This window comes from Anomaloglossus baeobatrachus, chromosome 11 (assembly GCF_048569485.1).
Source record: "Anomaloglossus baeobatrachus isolate aAnoBae1 chromosome 11, aAnoBae1.hap1, whole genome shotgun sequence".
Taxonomy (NCBI): Eukaryota; Metazoa; Chordata; class Amphibia; order Anura; family Aromobatidae; genus Anomaloglossus; species Anomaloglossus baeobatrachus.
Window position 1 is genome coordinate 134,391,141 of NC_134363.1, and position 18,807 is coordinate 134,409,947.

Genomic DNA, 18,807 nt, shown 5'->3' on the forward strand with positions numbered 1-18,807 from the left:
CTTTACCAGATTCCCAATTATCCATCTCCCTGGCTGAGGGCCAGTGCTCAGACGTCCCTCTGGCATGTGTGCAGTTGGACCTAAGGACCGACCAGGGAGAGGTCGAGGTGGAGCTTGAGGACAGTCTCCCCACACCTGGTATTTTGGGGACCAACCAGGAAGTGATCGATGTGGGGATTGTGAACAGCCTCCCCATACCTGTCATTGTGGAGACTGACCAGAGCAAGGCTGATGTGGAGCTTATGGACACCGTCCCCACACCAGTTACTTTGGGGTCTGACCAGGAAGAGGTCCATATGGAGTTTATGGACAGTCTCCCCACACCTGTTGTTTCGGGGTCTAGCCAGGAGGAAGTTGAAGTGAGGTTCATAGATGGCCCCACCAAGCCTGTTGTTTCGGATACCACTCAAAGGGAAGTGAAAGTGGGGCTTGTGAATTACCTGCTCACACCTGTCATTTTGGAGAATGACCTAGGACAAGGACTATCCAGTCAGTTTGAAGCAGCCATCACCCACCTCCAAGCCAAGCAGGACCCTGATGTGGATCTTTCTAACATCTTTTCCAGGGATGGTTTGCATTCCCGGTCTCCATCATCCACTTCTGAGCCAAGAACCGTGAGTAAGCCTAACCACACTGTGGCTATTGACTGGGGGAGGATTGATAGTGGGAGATTTGTGCAGGCCCAACTCATGGACCCCTCCTTAGTGCTTGTCCACAATATGGCTGCTCAACTTGGGGGAGGTAATCAGGGGGAGGTGTATAGATGCAAGCCTCTGTTGCTGACCTCACCATTAAAAAGGACAATGCCGTCAAGAGGAGAAGGATGATCGGAAGCCTATCATGTCTGGCTAATATTAAGAAGGGGGAGGAATGTGACGACATGGACTCTCATGGGTTAAAGTTTCTTAAAATCCAGCCAGACAGCACGATAGATTGTCTATAGACGGGGGAGAAGTCTCTCATTGTTTTTACAAGACTCTTGTTGACTCAATGTAATTGTGTTGGCCACTGAAAGCCAGACGTATTGTTCTCCAGACATTTCCAGTAATCATTGTATTGTAGTTTTGTATTGCTAATGTGATTACCTTAGTAGCCATTGTCTAGTCGGTGACTCCCAGATTACATGTACAGCCTCAGTCTTTCTATGCACATCATTTAAATGAACATTATCCATGCAGCTTGAAATTCATCCAATGGGAGAAGCAATCTTGTCCAACCAATCGATGAGGACGCAGTGTATCCTAAGGGAAGGTTATGGCTATAAAAGGGACTTCTTTAAGCCACCAGGGTTGATGAAGGTTGATGGATGCTGATGGATCCAGTCTAAGCTCTCTGGAGCTGACTAGAGGATCAGGACATCTTATGGCTTCAATCTAGGAACTCCGGTCCCAGTTGGAGACCATATCCACAGCCTAGGGATTTCGACTCCGGCTGCCAGGATTTTAACATCAAACCAGGACTACCTAAGGAGGACACTCAGGTTGGGAGTTCAGTCACCTGGAACAGACTTTGCAGACCTCACACAGCTTCCTGAATCTGGCATTATTCCTTTCTCGGTGGGTGCCCGCCAAAAGCGGGGTGCTGCTGGACTGGAGTAAGCGGCCCTGGAAGCTCTGAGGCATGGACATTCTAAATCCCTGGTGAGCCAGCGGAAGGGTGAGACTCTGTTGCCTGTTACATTTGTGTGTTTTGCTGGTTATGTGCCGTTAATTGTTTGGGGATCCAATAAAGTCTAATTATTGTGGTTCCCTCACCCTGTGTTGTCTGAGTAGTGTTACGCCCACGGTTAAGGAGGCCGGCGTTCAGTTGGGATGAGCCCTGAGCCACGCTGTCTTTCTAAAGGCGGCGGGTTTTAGTGGACGAGAGCACCCACTGAGCCCCGTGTCTCCACAGGGGTGTTACACACAGCAATATTGCTTGCGATATCGCTGGTGAAAGCACCCGCCGCCGTAGGTTGTGCGTCACGGGCAAATCGCTACCCGTGGCGCACAATATCGTTAGGAGCCGTCACATGGACTTACCTGCCGCTGTGACCGGTGAACCGCCTCCTTTCTAAGGGGGGGCGGTTCGTGCGGCGTCACAGCGGCGTCACTAAGCGGCCGCCCAATAGAAGCGGAGGGGCAGAGATGAGCGGACGTAACATCCCGCCCACCTTCCTTCCGCATTGCCAGCGGCCGCAGGTAAGTTGTAGGTCATCGTTCCCGAGGTGTCACACGAGGCGATGTGTGCTGCCTCGGAAACGACGAACAACCTGCGTGCTCAATAATCAACGATTTTTTAAAAAAGGAACAACGATGGACGATAAGGCGAGTATTTTCCATCGTAAACGGTCGTTCCTTGCTGTCACACGCAACGACGTCGCTAACAATGCCGGATGAGCGTCACGAAATCCGTGACCCCGGCAATATATCGTTAGAGCTGTCGTTGCGTGTAACAGGGCCTTTACACTCTGACCTATTGCTTAGCCACAACGCTGTTCTCCTTATCACATGAATGGAGAGGTCACCTCTGTGGATAAGATAAGATGAGTATACTCCGCTCTTGAAATACTCTGTGCTGCTGAAAACAACTGACCTAAAACACAATAGAAAGGTAGTGGAGCCGAGGAAGACTTGAGTAATGGAACTCTCAGCCCAAGCAACAACCCTATGTAGCACCTGCTTTGGGAGATATCTATAGAGTTCCACACACATTCACCTCTACAGATGCTGCTTCTTTGGTTGAACTGCAGAAAACTACCATTCCCAAGGTGCCTTGCAAATCTGGGGGAGGGGGAGCAGCAGAAAAGACTGAAATGGACTGGTGGAACATGGGGAAGAAAGGAGTTGGGTATTGTACTGTGGGGTGTGAGGAGGTTCAGCCATCTTGCAGGGGTGAAGCGGCCACTCTGTGTGATGAGAGACTGAGTTCTAAAGCTACAGGACATATTATTGATAGGAATTGCCGTCCTCTGGGTTTCCCACTCAGAAGAAGGATTTTGCCTTACGTTCCCATCCTCTCCAAGCCATTGGATCCGGAAGCTCCAGTGTGGGAGAGTCTGAGAGAACAGACCTGCTGGAGACAGAAGTAAGTAGGGCATTGCAGGGACTTGTAGTTCTACTGCTGGAAAAATGTACTGAGGTTATTCATAAGATAGAGTACCTGGGACTTGTGGTTCTACAGTCTGAGAAGTGTGCTGAAGCTAATTACAAGGCCGTGCTAAAGAGGACTTTTGATTGCACTAATTAGGAGTTTGTATAGGACCAGCCCTGGAGGAATACTGCCTTCATTGCCTTACCTGTACCAATGTACAGCAAGCGTGCCAACATCTACGGCAACTGGGACCCCGATTTGGGACGGTGCCATTTGTGAGGCTGCGGCTGTTAGTAGGTAAATTGTAATTAGTCAACAGTATGTGTGTTGTAGGTTAACTAGGAAGCATTACCCCTAACCTTCAGGTCTATTGCAAAGCTCCCCTCCTGCTAATCTGTAGAATACTGCATAACATTACCTGTTGTTCACTGTTACTTGTTATTTCCCTTGCCATTGCTGGCTCTCATCCTCCTGCAAATAAACCAGTTAAGATTTCTAACCTCAGGTATTGTGCGTGTGTATGGAGCGTGGACCGGGGTTTCCAGAGTTGACCCCTAGCAGAAGACAAAGACCCTTCTGTATTCCGGTAGAGCTCCTAGAAAGATTCGGGTGGAGGCACCATACCAAGGTGAGAACTACCTAACACCCTGCACTGGCAGCAGATTAAAGGGGTACTTTACCTACACTAAGGGGTACTTTGAACGTTGCGACATCGCTACTGCGATATCGTCGGGGTCAAATCGAAAGTGACGCACATCCGGCGCCGGTAACGATGTCGCAACGTGTAAAGCCTAGAAGAAAAGATTAACGAGCGTGAAACAGTGCAAAATCGGTGATCTGTGTCACGTCGTTCATTTTCATAATGTCAGTGCGTCCGCAGGTACGATGTTATTTGTCGCTCCTGCAGCTCCACACATCGCTGTGTGAAGCCGTAGGAGCGACAAACATCTCCTTACCTGCGCCCGGCGTCCACCGGCAATGCGGAAGGGAGAAGGTGGGCGGGATGTTTACATCCCGCTCATCTCCGCTTCTAATGGCCGGCCGCTTAGTGATGTTGCAGTGACGCCGAACGCACCTCCCTCTTGAAGGAGGGATTCTTCGGCAGTCACAGCGACGTCACCGACCAGGTATGTGCATGTGAAGCTGCCGTAGCGATAATGTTCGCTACGGCAGCTCGCACTACATATCGCATGTGTGACAGGGGCGGGGACTATCGCGCTCGGCATCACTAGCATCGGCTAGCGATGTCGCAGCGTGCAAAGTACCCCTATGGGTAATCAAGAGCGCTTTAGGATGGCCATACACTCGAGATAACTGCTGGCCGACAGCTTTGCCTCCTGACTCCACCATGCACATGAACACTTAGCCAAGAGGTTTGTGTTTTTTTCCAATGGGAAGAAAAGAAGAAAAAAAAAAAAAATGGAGTCCAGGGATCTACTGACGTACCCAATCCATAAGTGGAAAAAAAATAGGTGTCTGGCAGGTTGGAGCACATATTATGTTCCTCTCATACGCTGAAACATCTCATGACACTATTAATAGTCCCCAACTGCCCTGAATTCAGCATTACAAATACCAAAAAGTCTCCAGTCCACAGAAAACACATCCAAAACTATAGTGGTAACGCGTTTCAGACCACCCAATGTCAGCAAAAACATTTCCTCCGATAACCACGGTGGATGGACTGTGCTAATAGAGGCTGCAGGAAATGTAGAGCAATATTTAATAATTCATATGAGCTCAGAGCAACTATAAGGCCGGTTTCACACATCCGGCTTTTTGCCGTTTTGCCGGATGCGGCGCTCTCTCGTACAGTTAATACAGTACAATGACAGCGCAACAAGCGCCGGTCACATGCTGTCATGTGACCGTCGCATGTGACCCGGAAGTTACAGCGCTGTCATTGTACTGTATTAACTGTACGGGAGAGCGCCGCATCCAGCAAAATGGCAAAAAGCCGGATGTGTGAAACCGGCCTAATGCCACCATCTTCGAAGACAGAGACTTCAAGAGAAAAATCTTATGTAAGAAACGTCACGGTCGTGAAATATTCCTTTTATAAGTCCTCCGAACACTTTATTCACAATGTAATATTACATACATATTACACGCCACTGGAAATATTAGTAGAAACATCTGATGCCAGAACATTAAGAATATATAGAGATCAGCGGCACTATAGCAATGCTAATCTCTAGCAGCAGGAACGGTCTGATTACAGCTCAGTCTGTGGTAAAGGTCTTCTTTCTTTATAAAGAGATTCTTCAACAACTGTGAAGTGTGCAGCTGCTGCAGAACCTCATCATACACACCTCAGCTACTGCAGAACCTCGTCATATACACCTCAGCTACGGCAGAACCTCATCCTACACACCTCAGCTGCTGCAGAACCTCATCCTACACACCTCAGCTACTGCAGAACCTCATCCTACACACCTCAGCTGCTGCAGAACCTCATCCTACACACAGCTACTGCAGAACCTCGTCATATACACCTCAGCTACTGCAGAACCTCATCCTACACACCTCAGCTGCTGCAGAACCTCATCCTACACACCTCAGCTGCTGCAGAACCTCATCCTACACACCTCAGCTGCTGCAGAACCTCATCATACACACCTCAGCTGCTACAGAACCTCATCCTACACACCTCAGCTGCTGCAGAACCACATAATACACACCTCAGCTACTGCAGAACCTCATCATACACACCTCAGCTACTGCAGAACCTCATCATACACACCTCAGCTACTGCAGAACCTAAATCATATACTCCTCAGCTGCTGCAGAACCTCGTCATATACACCTTAGCTACTGCAAAACCAAATATACACCTCAGTTCCTGCAGAACCTCATCAAAACAATTAGCTGCTGCAGAACATCATAATACACCTCAGCTACTGCAGAGCTTTATAATACACACCTCAGCTGCTGCAGAATCTTATAATATACCTCAGCTGTTGCAGAGCCTCATAATGCACACCTCAGCTGCTGCAGAACATTATAATCCATACCTCAGCTGCTGCAGAGCCTCATAATGCACACCTCAGCTGCTGCAGAACATTATAATCCATACCTCAGCTGCTGCAGAGCCTCATAATGCACACCTCAGCTGCTGCAGAACATTATAATCCATACCTCAGCTGCTGCAGAACATTATATTACATACCTCAGCTGCTGCAGAACATTATATTACATACCTCAGCTGCTGCAGAACATTATAATACATACCTCAGCTGCTGCAGAACATTATAATCCATACCTCAGCTTCTGCAGAACATTATAATCCATACCTCAGCTGCTGCAGAACATTATATTACATACCTCAGCTGCTGCAGAACATAATACACTTCTGCTGCGGAAGAAAATCATAATACACCTATGCTACTGCGGAATATCATAATACCTCAGCTGCTGCAGAACCTCATAATACACACCTGAGCTACTGCAGAACATCACAATACACCTCTCAGTTGTTTGTTCTCCTACAAGCAGGCACACAGACAGGACTAATATAATAAAGAGGACATTTATTTGTATCAATAAAGCATGGGGATATAGCATCACACAGAGTGATCAGCACATCAGGCCTCTGCTGTGTGAGAATACACAACTTAGTGACCATACATGCATACACCGACCTATACTGCGCTCATGTGCCGATGGCTGCTTTGCTGTTACTTCCTTTGCGGTGTATAAACTGCTGAGCTCATCACTGATATTTAACCTCCTCCCAAGCTCACAAGGATATCAGACATCTCAAATCTAAGCAAGTACAAATCTAGGAGAACAACAGTATATACATTGAAGCTGCTGCAGAACATTGTAAAGCATACCTCTGTTACTGCAGCACCTCAGCTGCTGCAAAATATAATACACCTAAGCTTCTATAGACCATCATAACTGTTGCAGAACTCACAATACACCTCAGCTTCTGCTGAGCCTCATAATACACACCTCAGCTGCTGCTTAACATCTTTATTACAAAGAAGAAGTTTCATACTACAAATGGTGATAGTTATAGCTAATAAACAGGTTGTGCAGCAGCTGCAGTGTCAGAAATTATAATATTATAAGTCACACTGGAGCACTATGACATGATATTACATGACTAAGATATTTCTTGGTGATGTACGGTTTATTTTATAATATATATATATATATATATATATATATATATATATATATATATATATATATATATATATATATATATATATATATATATATACACACACACACACACACACACACATATACACACACACACATACACACACACACACTGACTAGTTCACAAACGTGGCATACATTACTCTCATTTTTGTAAATATTTTATTATATCTCTTCATGGGACAACACTGCAGATCTGACCCTGTGATACAATGTACGGTGTCAGTGTGCAGCTTGTATAACAGTGTAAATTTGGTGTCCTCTAAACTCAGTACACAGTAACGTCTAAACCACTGACAACAAAAGTGAGTGAGTAAAAACGGCTAGCCATTTTCCCTCTCCAGTGTCATGTGACTCATTAGTGTTACAAGGTCTCAGGTGTGAATAGGGAGCAGGTGTTACATTTGGTGTTCTCTCACACACTCTCTCATACTGGTCACTGGAGGTTCAGCATGGCTCCTCATGGTAAAGAAGTCTCTCAGGATCTGAAAAAAGTATTGTTGCTCTACATAAAGATGGCCGAGGCTATAAGAAGATTGTCACCATCCTGAAACTTAGCTGCAGCACGGTGGCCAAGACCATACAGCAGTATAACAAGACAGGATCCACTCAGAACAGGCCTCACCATGGTCGCCCAAAGGATTTGAGTGCATGTGTTCAGCGTCATATCCAGAGGTTGTCTTTTCAAATTAGACGTATGAGTGCTGCCAGCATTGCTGCAGAGGTTACAGGGGTGGGGGGGGTCTGCATGTCAGGGCTCAGAACTTATGCCACAGCAAATTGGTCTGCATGGCTGTCATCCCAGTAGGAAGCCTCTTCTAAAGATGAAAGCCCGCAAACTGTTCACTGAAGGGCATGGATTACTGGAACTATGTCCTCTGGTCTGATAAGACCATGATTCATATTGGGTTCAGTTGGCATCAAGTGCGTTGGCATGAATCAGATGAGGCGTACAAAGACAAGTGTGTGCTACCTAAAGTCAGGCATAGTGGTGGAAGTGTCATGGTTGGGGGCTGCATGAGTGCTGCCAGCTGTGAGGAGATACAGTTCATTGAGGGAACCATGAATGCCAATATGTACTGTGACACACTGAAACACAACAGGATCCTCTCCCTTTGGACGCTAGGCCACAGGGCAGTATTTCAACATAATAACGAACCCCAAACACATCTCCAAGACGACCACTGCCTTTCTAAAGAACCTGAGGGTAAAGGTGCTGGACTGGCCAAGTGTCTCCAAACCTAAATCCTATTGAGCATCTGTGGGGCATCCTCAAACGGAAAAAACACAACATCTCTAACATCCACCAGCTGCGTGATGCTGTCATGGAGGAGGGAAGAGGATCCAGTGGCTCCTGTGAACGTCATGCCGAAGAGAGTTAAGGCGGCCACACAAAATATTCACACTCTGGGCAGAATTTGGCAGTTTTCATATAGGGGTGTACTCACTTTAGTTGCCAGGGGTTTTGACATTAATAGAGGTGTGTTGAGTTATTTAGAGAGCACCAAATGTACACTGTTATACACGCTGCACACTGACACTGTATCAAAGTGTCATATCCTCAGTATTGTCCCATGAAAAAAATATATCTACCAAAATTTGAGGGGTGTACTCGCTTTTATGAGATATAGATATAGATATATATATATATATATATATATATATATATATATATACACACACATACACACATATACACATATATATATATATATATATATATACACACACACCGTGTGTGTGTGTGTATGTGTGCATATATATATATATATATATATATATATATATATATATATATATATATATATATATATATATATATATATATACATACACATACACATACACACACACACACACACACACACACACACACACACACGTACAGTGCACAGCACAGGCACACGAGCACCCATCTCCTATCACCAGGCATCTGGAAGGTGCTTTACCTCCGCAGCCACAGCCCTTGATATCTGATGATTAAGACGCTGCTGACCTAGACATAATTATGAATATTCTGCAGAATCCACCATCATAATGCAAAAAATAAAATGCAAAGCCAGAAAAAGGATCTTCAGCATGCAAGGAGCCATGACAGCGAAGTGCAGAACAAATGCCAGCACTGTATTCTTCTGACTACAAGTTTCAACAGCTAGAGACGACGGACGTCTTCTTCCCTCTAACTTTGAATCTTATTGTATGAAGAATACAGTAAGAAGAAACAATTTGTAATGCAGGAAACCATGGGACGTCTACAAAGTGACTGCAGTCCATATCTTTGTTACTGTTCTGTGGAATACATGTATCCCCATGTGCAGATACATGCCAAAGCTCTGCTTTACCCTAACATGAGGGGTGGCCTTGCTTGCACACATTCAACTGCATGTAAATCTGCAGATAATCCACTATGGTGTACAAAGAGAAAACTCAGTTTGGCTACATTAATTGCATCTTTCTACCTATAAATCCATCTGATATACAGAAAGATAACTATAGGATAAACAGATAGGAACTATATAGACAGACATAATGGATACAGACAAGATAAGCTGACATCGACAGATGGGATAAAGAATGAAATCACTGATATGACAAAAGAAAGAGAAAGAAAGAAGGATAGTAAGAAAAAGAAATGAGAAGGAGAAAAAAGAAAGAAAAAAAAGGGGAAAAAAAGAGAAAAGAAAAAGGAGAAAGAAAGAAAAGGAGAAAGAAAGAAAAGGAGAAAGAAAGAGAAAAGGATAAAACAGAACAGGAAAAAGAAAGTAAAGAAAGAAAAAGAAAAAGAAGAGGAGAAAGAAGGAGAAAGAAAGATAAAGGAGAAAGAAAGAAAAAAGAAAGAAAGGGAGAAAGAGTGCAAAAAGAAAAAAAAGGAGAAAGAAGAAAAGGAGAAAGAGAAAGTGACAGTGACAAATAGTGATAGAGAAATAAAAAAAAACACTGAAAGAAATGGAAAGAAGAAAAAAAGAGAAAGATAGGATGGATGAAAGAGAAAGCTAGGAAGAGAAAACAGATGATTGACACATAGGTATATGATAGGTACATAGACAGATAATAGAGAGATGATAATAAAGATAGATAGATAGATAGAGGGATAGATAGATAGAGGGATAAATAGACAGATATAGATAGATAAATAGATTAGATAGACAGACAGGAAAGATGGACAGATGCTAGGTAATAGATCGGTATATACTAGATAAATATGCTTTTTGATTCTCATCTATCCTTAAAAAAAAAAAAATGTAATGGATCTCGTAGATCCTAGAAGTTTATTCCACACAACAAGGAAAAGAAAAGAATCCCCCAACAAATTAAGCCATTTGAGGGGCGAAAAAAAAGGAACAAAAGGACACTAACCACCTGGCGCGGCTTGTCATCCGTAACTTAAACACTTACCCGTGGTCTTGGTGCTCTCCTCATTAGGGCCGGCGCTGTGGTAGTTTATAAGAGGCTGGCAGGAAGATGGACGTGGTGTGTGAACAATCCTGCTCCTCTATGGGAGTGTCACTTACGCTTCCAATGCTTAAAGCAATTGGTTTATAAAACAATTCCCTCCAGATCGCAGTGTTGAAACAGAAATCCATTAGACCTATTAGAGTCAGGAGTATGAGGAGGTTTTTGCTTTGGTGAAGTGCAAGTTGAATTATGCAAGACCCTGTAGCTGAGTAATCGCTGGGATCCGCTTACTGTCCGCTCAGGGTTTTGGCGCCCAGAAAAGCTTTCATGGCAGAATACTGTAAAGAAGGGTCACACTTGAGAACAGTCATCCATTCTGCATGTGTGGAGCGCCCGTGGACCTGAATCTGGGCCAAAAAACAGATAAGCAGCTAGAAGTGGCCTCCAGCAGGCGGCTCATTCATATAGGCACGTGGGATATAACAAGATGAATGGGAAGGATGCGGCGGCTCACCATCGCGTGTGGTTTATTAGCTGCACGGTTACTTCGGCACATTTCATGTACCCAGGTCTGCTTCACGTCTTTGGGCTTGGTCACACAAAGCGATCTGAAAAAATACCTTCTATCTAATTGAAATGGACGTGTGGGAACTGACAATTGATTATTGAAAGTTTATTTAATCTGCCATAAAAAACATTCCGAGATGACGATTGTAGCATCATTATCTTATATAGAGACTTCAGAAAGGACGTTTTCTGAGCGTTTTGCATTTATGGTTGGCCTGTAACGGTTGTCGTCTTGGCCAATAATGCCTTAAAAGGGTAGTCCACTACTTGGACAACCCCTTCTCATTCCCCTTGTTCACCCCAGAAAAATAAAATAAGCCTATACTCGGATCTAGTGTGGCCACAATTCCAGCGATGTCTGACATCGCATGCCTGGGGCCCAAATTATATGATGACACATAGGACCCGCGACCAGTGTTGGCTTCCATCACCCCACCTTCAGACATTTGAGCAGGAAGTCAGCGCTGCACTTACATTCTGCTCAAATGTCCAAAGGCGGGAAGACAGACGCTGGATGCTGATTGTTTGCTAAGCTTGTGTGTCATAATGTCACATGGGCCCCGGGAACGCGACTTCAGACATCACTGGAACCAGGGCCACAACGGAGGAGAGTATAGGCTTATTTATTTTTACGGGGATGAATAAGAGGGATGAGTAGTGGTTGTCCAAGTAGTGGACAACCCTTTTAAGTCATTATTGGCCAAGACAACAACCGTCACATTGTGTTTTGTTTGTTTGTACGCTGTGTACCGTGTCGTAAAAGTGATAACAGCTATACTTTGGGTCATTACGATTACAGCGATACCACATTTACCCTATATTATATTCTATATGTTTAGCCTCTTTTACCCTATAAAAACAATTTTATAGAAAAAAAACCCCTAGGTTTTAGTTTTTGTATTGTTGTATTCTGAGAACTATAGCTTTTTTTTATCTTGTGCTGGCTTGTTTTTTTGCGGGAGAAGATTACATTTTCAAGGATACTTTTTATTTACATGACTTTTTGATCATTTTTTTATTCCACCTATTTGCCAGATGAAAAGGTTAACAGACAATTTTTGCTACTTTTTTTTTTTTACGGTGTTCATTGAAGGGGTTAATTAGTGCACCACTTTTATAGATTGGGTTGTTACGGATGTGTGTACTTTTTTATATTTTTATTTTTACATAAATATTTGGTACATATTTCTTGGTATATTTTCTTTTGGATTTTTAAAAAAAATATTTCTTTTTTTTAAATTAGTCCCTTTATGGTACTTTACTTTTTATTAATCTGATCGCTGATATAATGTATTGCAATGCATCTACATTGCAATATATTATACCTGTCAGTGAAACACTGACAGAAGCCTTTTGGATCATCCTTCTGGCATTGTCTAACAGGCTTGCCATAGCTGGCTGACCCAGAGATAGTCATCAAGACCTCAGGATGCCATGGCAGTGACGTCACGGGGGCGTCGATCGGATAGGAGAGGGAACGCATTCCCTCTACCAGCCTCCTAAAATGTTTTGATTAACATTAATTGCATTATTAAGGTGGTTACACAGGCCGGGGCGGTACAGGCACCTATCCTGGCTGTGAGAGCTGAGTATCAGCTGTCATGTAAGGGAAGACCCCGGTGGCGATCGCACAGGGACAACTGCTGTGCTTCCTGCCATCGACATGACCTATCATAAGTCATCAGTCAGGAACTTACAAATATACAATAAGATTAAAAAAAAAAAAAAAACCCTTAAAAAAAAAAAACATACCTTGGAGAAGACAGAAAGGCGTAAAGGATGACACACACACACACACACACATCACGCGTGCGGCACCGGTGGTTGCGTCACACGGGGCAGCTGCAAATGCGGCCTTTTATTTCGCAGACAACCAATCACTTTACAGAAGACCGGAGGAGATTCTGACAGTACGGAAGTTGGGGCGTGGAAAGGGCGAGGCAATCAGACACCAGGGTGTATGCTATGGACAATTATACGCCTCTGTCGTTGCCGGAATCGTTGGGAGGATTGCTGTGTGACTGTGTCCACACGACCGCCTTGGACAAACAATATATCGCTGAATGATGTAGCGTCGTTTGTGAGATGGGTACGTGTGACCGCTACAAAACGACCTACGAGCGATCTCGGCAAATCGTAGCAACGATCTGGGCGTGTCACATCGCTAACGAGATCGCTAGCAATATCGTTGTGTGTAAAGTGGCCTTTAGGCTGACTATCTCCCACTTCCTTCACGACCACCTTTGCACACGCTCATTAGTTGCGCCAATACAAAAGATAGGATCAGAGTCTCTCTATTGCTGTTAATGTACATGTGAATTTCCTAAAGGAACAAGACTTATGACTCCAGAATAGCGCTAGTGACCAGTGTGAAAGCGGCAAGATTTCAAATTTTACTATAGATTGTGAAATGTGGGAAAACAAATCATCATTGTTAAAAATAAATTTAAAACAAAAACCTGACAAACGAAGGGTTGTTATCTGAATATGGAATATGACCTATTCCCTTACAGCACCACCTGATCTAAAAGCCAACATCATTATAGGGAAAAAGATCCTATGTTATTTAGAAATATAATTAAAGTAGAGGTGGTCATACACTAAAGGCAGCGTTACACGCAGCGATGTCGCTGGTGAAAGCACCCGCCCCCATCGTTTGTGCGTCACGGGCAAATCACTGCCCATGGCGCACAAAATCGGTTGGAGCTGTCACACGGGACTTACCTGCCTAGCGACGTCGCTGTGTCCGGCGAACCGCCTCCTTTCTAAGGGGGCGGTTCGTGCGGCATCACAGTGACATCACACGGCAGCCGTCCAATAGAAGCGGAGGGGCGGAGATAAGCGGTACGTAACATCCCGCCCACCTCCTTCCTTCCTCATGCCGGCAGCCGCAGGTAAGCTGTGTTGTTGTTCCCGGGGTGTCACACGTAGCGATGTGTGCTGCCTCGGGAACGACGAACAACCGGAGACCTCCACAAGCAACAATATTTTGAAAATGAACGACGTGTCAACGGTGGACGATAAGGTGAGTATTTTCCATCGTTAACACTCTCTCGTTGCTGTCACACGCAACGACGTCACTAACGATGCCGGATGTGCGTCACGGAATCCATGACCCCGGCGATATATCGTTAGATACATCGTTGCGTGTAACGGGACCTTTGCAATTGCAGTTGGTCAAATGTCCTGAGTTCCACACACATGGACGCTCATCTCACCAAGCATACATGTCTACTCAATAGGAGGAAGGGAAAAATCTGCTGCCAGACCTATGTAGTGGTAACACATCTTCAGTGGGTATGAAAAAGAAAAAAAAAAAAAAGGATAAGGCATGGTAAAAATTAGACCCCCCCCCAATCCATTCCCCACATCATCTGCTGCACAGGTCACAGTCACCTTCAGATTGATAAGTTTGGTCTAAAAAGGAGGTAAATCTGTGTAGAAACCCATCCTATCTTATCCATCTCCGCCTCTTTATCTAGTGCTATACATTTTGTTTTTTTGTTTTTGTTTTTTTTTTTAAAGCTTTTGCAAATCTGAATAGGTACAAATGCCCTGAGTCTTCCCCTACATAAGAGTCTGTTGGTGTACAGCACTAACAATCTACACCATTAAACAAAAATATTCCGTAGACGGCAGAATATTCCGGGCAGAGGTTAAAGTACAAAGTGCCTGTCTGGATCATTAGCGGAGGAGAGCTATCGATCCTGAGACAGACAGAAGTCATCACGTCCCTCTCAGCGCTCACACTCAGCATTCCTTAGGCTTTTACAGTCTTGGTACCAGCAAGCAAAAATAAGACCGCCACATAGCAAAAATATGATAAACACCAATACTATATGTGCAGAATAGAATATAGTGGTGACAATTCAGTAATCTATGGAATGTTATGGTGCTAAATTAAACAGGAATATTAACGTATCGGACATCATAGAATAAAAACATTGGTGACAGTATGCGAGTCGTGGCGGTAAGGCAGGTGATCATCCCTAAAAAAAAACAACAAAAAAAGGATCTAGAATTGAAATTTTAACTGCAGGATCCCGCTCTACCTCTGACATCCTCTATGAGGGGACAGTCGGGAGACCCCCATACACGAGATATTCTGCCGGTCCTGACTTTCATCTGATGTGTATGTGGCTTCCAGTTGGAAACAGAGTCCATTTTTAGGTCAGAAATGCAATCGGCACGGAATGACTGTTCAAACCAAACACAGGCGCTCGGTGCAAAATTGTGTTTCCAAACAGTTCTGTGCAACTTCATATCTACTTGGTTTTCCTCTTCACTGCCTCCCCTTATCCTTGATTGACAGCTCTGGCTTTATAGAGCCAGAAAATGGTACAAACAGAAAGAAAACAAGTAGGTGAGAAGCTGCACTTATATGCTTGGCCCCGTCATGATACACTGAGTGCCTGTGCTTAGTTTTAACAGTCCTTCTGTGCTGACAGAGTCCCTTTAAAGGGGAAGTTTACTTTTAAAAACCCATAGCATAAACACAATTAATGAATTCTAGAGTAGCCAAATGATGATTCTAAGCATAGGATCTTGCACTATTTTAGGCTATGCACGCAGGCTGAGGATTTACCGCGGATTTTGCTGCGGATTTGCCGCGGATTTTGCTGCGGATTTGCTGCAGAAAATGTGTCTAACATTGCTGCAGTCATTCCCCAGCAAATCCTAAGGGTTTTAAAAAAAGCTGTGCGCACACTGCTTTTTGTTATACTCGCGGATTTTCCGCTGCGGAATTAATGAGCATGTCACTTCTTTTCTGCAGGTACCTGCAGTTTTTGCCATAGATAATGGTAAAAATTCGCAGGGACCAACCTGCGGAAAACTGAATGCGGATTTCGTTGCATTTTTTTTTACCGCGGGTGCTGGATTCTTTAAGAGGGTCTGGATTTTCCTTAAGAAAAAGGCACTTTCTAGTACGCACATAGCCTAAAGTGGAGAATGGCTACAAAGAGGGTTTCTCACTCCCGTGGACCTGTCCTATCATGCAACCTTCTCATATCAAGAGACACGGTGTAATGCTGCATTTTTGCTGGGGTGACGTTGTAGGGAATTGTGTTATTGAATTATTTGACTAGATTTGCTCATCAGTGGTCACTTAATAGCCAATTTGCATTGCCCAAGCATGCCCGATGCACACAGGAATGATATATGCACAGAAGGACCTAGTACCAAAGACTATCATTGCTCTTGGCAGCGCAGTCCCTGCTTACCCAGATGGATGTGTTGCTGAGCAAAATGATTTTTAAGCAAAATAATTTCCTCCTAAGAACGCACATTTTGCTGCTGCTTCGGTTGATTGACAGCCTGTTTACACTGCATGATTATCGCGAGTGTTCCTAGGAATGGTAAATCAGCCAGGGTATATGCTCTGTAGACTGATTGTTACAAATAATACTTAAATACTTACTCCACTTAAAAGGGAACCTTTCTCCTCCCGAAACGCTATTTATCTACATATGGAGTTGTAATCTGCAAGAAAATAGCATTTACATTTTTCAGGAGTAGCAGCTGTGGGGAGAAAATTAAGTCATATTCTCCCTGCAGCCTCTTGCTTCCAGTCATCAGGGTGTTGAACTGCGCACATACACGACACAGAACAGACTGTCAATCACCAGGAATGATCACAGGACACTCAGTATATTGTGAGCATTGACTGTTAGAGCTCCCTGCACTGATCCAATGTCTTTAAGCAAGCGGCTGCAGGGAGGAAATACGTAGCTTTGTTTTCTCCCGGTAGCCTCTGCTCCAGTGAGATACAAGACGTGATGTAAATGCCATTTACCTGCAGATGACCACTATACAGACAGGTATGTTTCTGGAGGTGACAAGTGAATTTTTGAAAAAAGAGAAACCCTAAGGGTTTGGTTCCACATGTGTTTTTCACAGACGACTGCAATCCAATAAAATATCGGATTGCACTCGCACCAGTGCAAAACTATGGGCAGTGTCCATCTGTGATTGATTTCTCATGCCATATCGGCTTGAAAAATGAATCGCAACATGCTGCGTTTGGCAGCGATTCTCGGCTCACGCACACCCCCATACAAGTCTATGGGAGCATGTGAAACATCGTACTGCACTCGCATGTCATCCAACTGCAGGGAGATAAACGCAGAGACAGGCTGCAGAGGAGATGTGGAGAAAAAGCTCACTCCCTCTTCTCCGCAGCTGTGAGCCGATCGCAAGATCACATCACGCTCGCACGACCCTCGGCTCACACTCGCAGAAGAGGGTCATTAGCATATCGCTTCCGACGCGCTCGCATCACAAGCTATGCATAAGTGGAACCGTATCCTAAAAAGGACGAATTTGTTATTCTAGATATGAAGATACAAAACGAGCTGTCATGTAAGTGACCTGAAAGAAGACACAGGTGTGTGACTGTAGGAACATCATTCACGGGACTGATGATATATGCCGCTGGTTCAAGTACTCAAAAGCCAAATACTAAAATGGTCACCAATTGGGACTAATTACCTATGGAGTTCAGCTCTGCAGCACAGGCTGCTGCTCCAGTAGAGGAAGCACTGTGCAGACCAATGTAAGTATAGGGGAAGGTGAGGGTGGCGATATCTCTGCCCTCTATCATAACTACTATAGGTTTTCTGTGCGGAGACTGTTGTATATATACACAGTAGTTATATACAACGAGGCTGGATGTTTTGTACTTTTATGTTTCTGGTCCTTAACGCTCCATGATCTCACAAAAATGTTAAAATGTTCACCGATTTTTAGCTGCAATTAGGTTTGTTTTTTTCAGGCTTATTTTAGGCATTATCTAATACGACCACAGGGAGAGAGGAACCAGATTCACACACAGGCTACCGCATATCACAGAAGAAAACAGTCATTTAGTTACATTATTCCACAAGATTGCAAAATATCGATGTACAGTTTTAATGGGTCGAGTTCATCTCTACAACAATTTTGTTTTTTTTTGTTCCAATGCCTCTAAAGTGAAAAATTATGAAACTTTACAAGTTAGTAAATCTTCTAATTTTTATCTCCAGCCCCTATACAAACCTATGTGCCTCCATAAAAACAGATTAAAGTGAATCTGTCAGCAGGTTTTTGCTATGTAATCTGAGGACAGTATGCTGTAGGGGTTGAAAAACAAAAATCAACCATGTCTCTCTTATCAGGCTGTGTGTTTTTGTTTACTTAAAGGGAATTTGTCAGCAGGTTTTGCTACTTCATCTGAGAGCAGCATGGTGTAGGCAAAGAGGCCCAGAGTTCAATTACGTATCACTTAGATTACAGTGTGCAGCCGTTCTGACACATTGAAAGATTTGAGATTTTGCATGTAGCAGAGCTGTGAGAGCAGCCCCCATCCATACCTGGCTTTCAGTGCACATTTCCATAGACAGAAGCTGCTAATCTCAGATGGGGGTGGAATCAGATTATAACACACACTGCTGAGACCCACTAATGATAAAGATAAGAGTCTTAAGCTAAGATTGTAGGTAAACAAAAAAAGACTGAGATAACAGACACAGGGCTGAAGTCTTTGTTTTAACACTTGCAGCATGCTGTTTTCAGGTTACATTGCAGATATCTACTGACAAAGTCCCTTTAAACTAAAGGTTT

General features: G+C 44.0%; 1 protein-coding gene across 8 annotated transcripts in view; it reads right to left on the minus strand.

Moving 5' to 3' along the window:
• The window catches only part of KCNAB2 (potassium voltage-gated channel subfamily A regulatory beta subunit 2), a 295,743-nt gene that overhangs the window by 164,880 nt on the left and 112,056 nt on the right, over positions 1–18,807 (minus strand). Inside the window, exon 1 of one of the 8 annotated variants that reach the window (XM_075327756.1) lies at positions 10,642–10,769. The exons of 6 other annotated variants lie outside the window; for them this stretch is intronic. In XM_075327756.1, coding sequence (XP_075183871.1) covers positions 10,642–10,665 — 24 coding nt within the window. In that variant the 5' untranslated portion in view covers positions 10,666–10,769. Of the gene's footprint in view, positions 1–10,641; positions 10,770–18,807 lie in introns of those variants that run through there. One more of the 8 variants, XM_075327757.1, reaches the window with a different exon arrangement.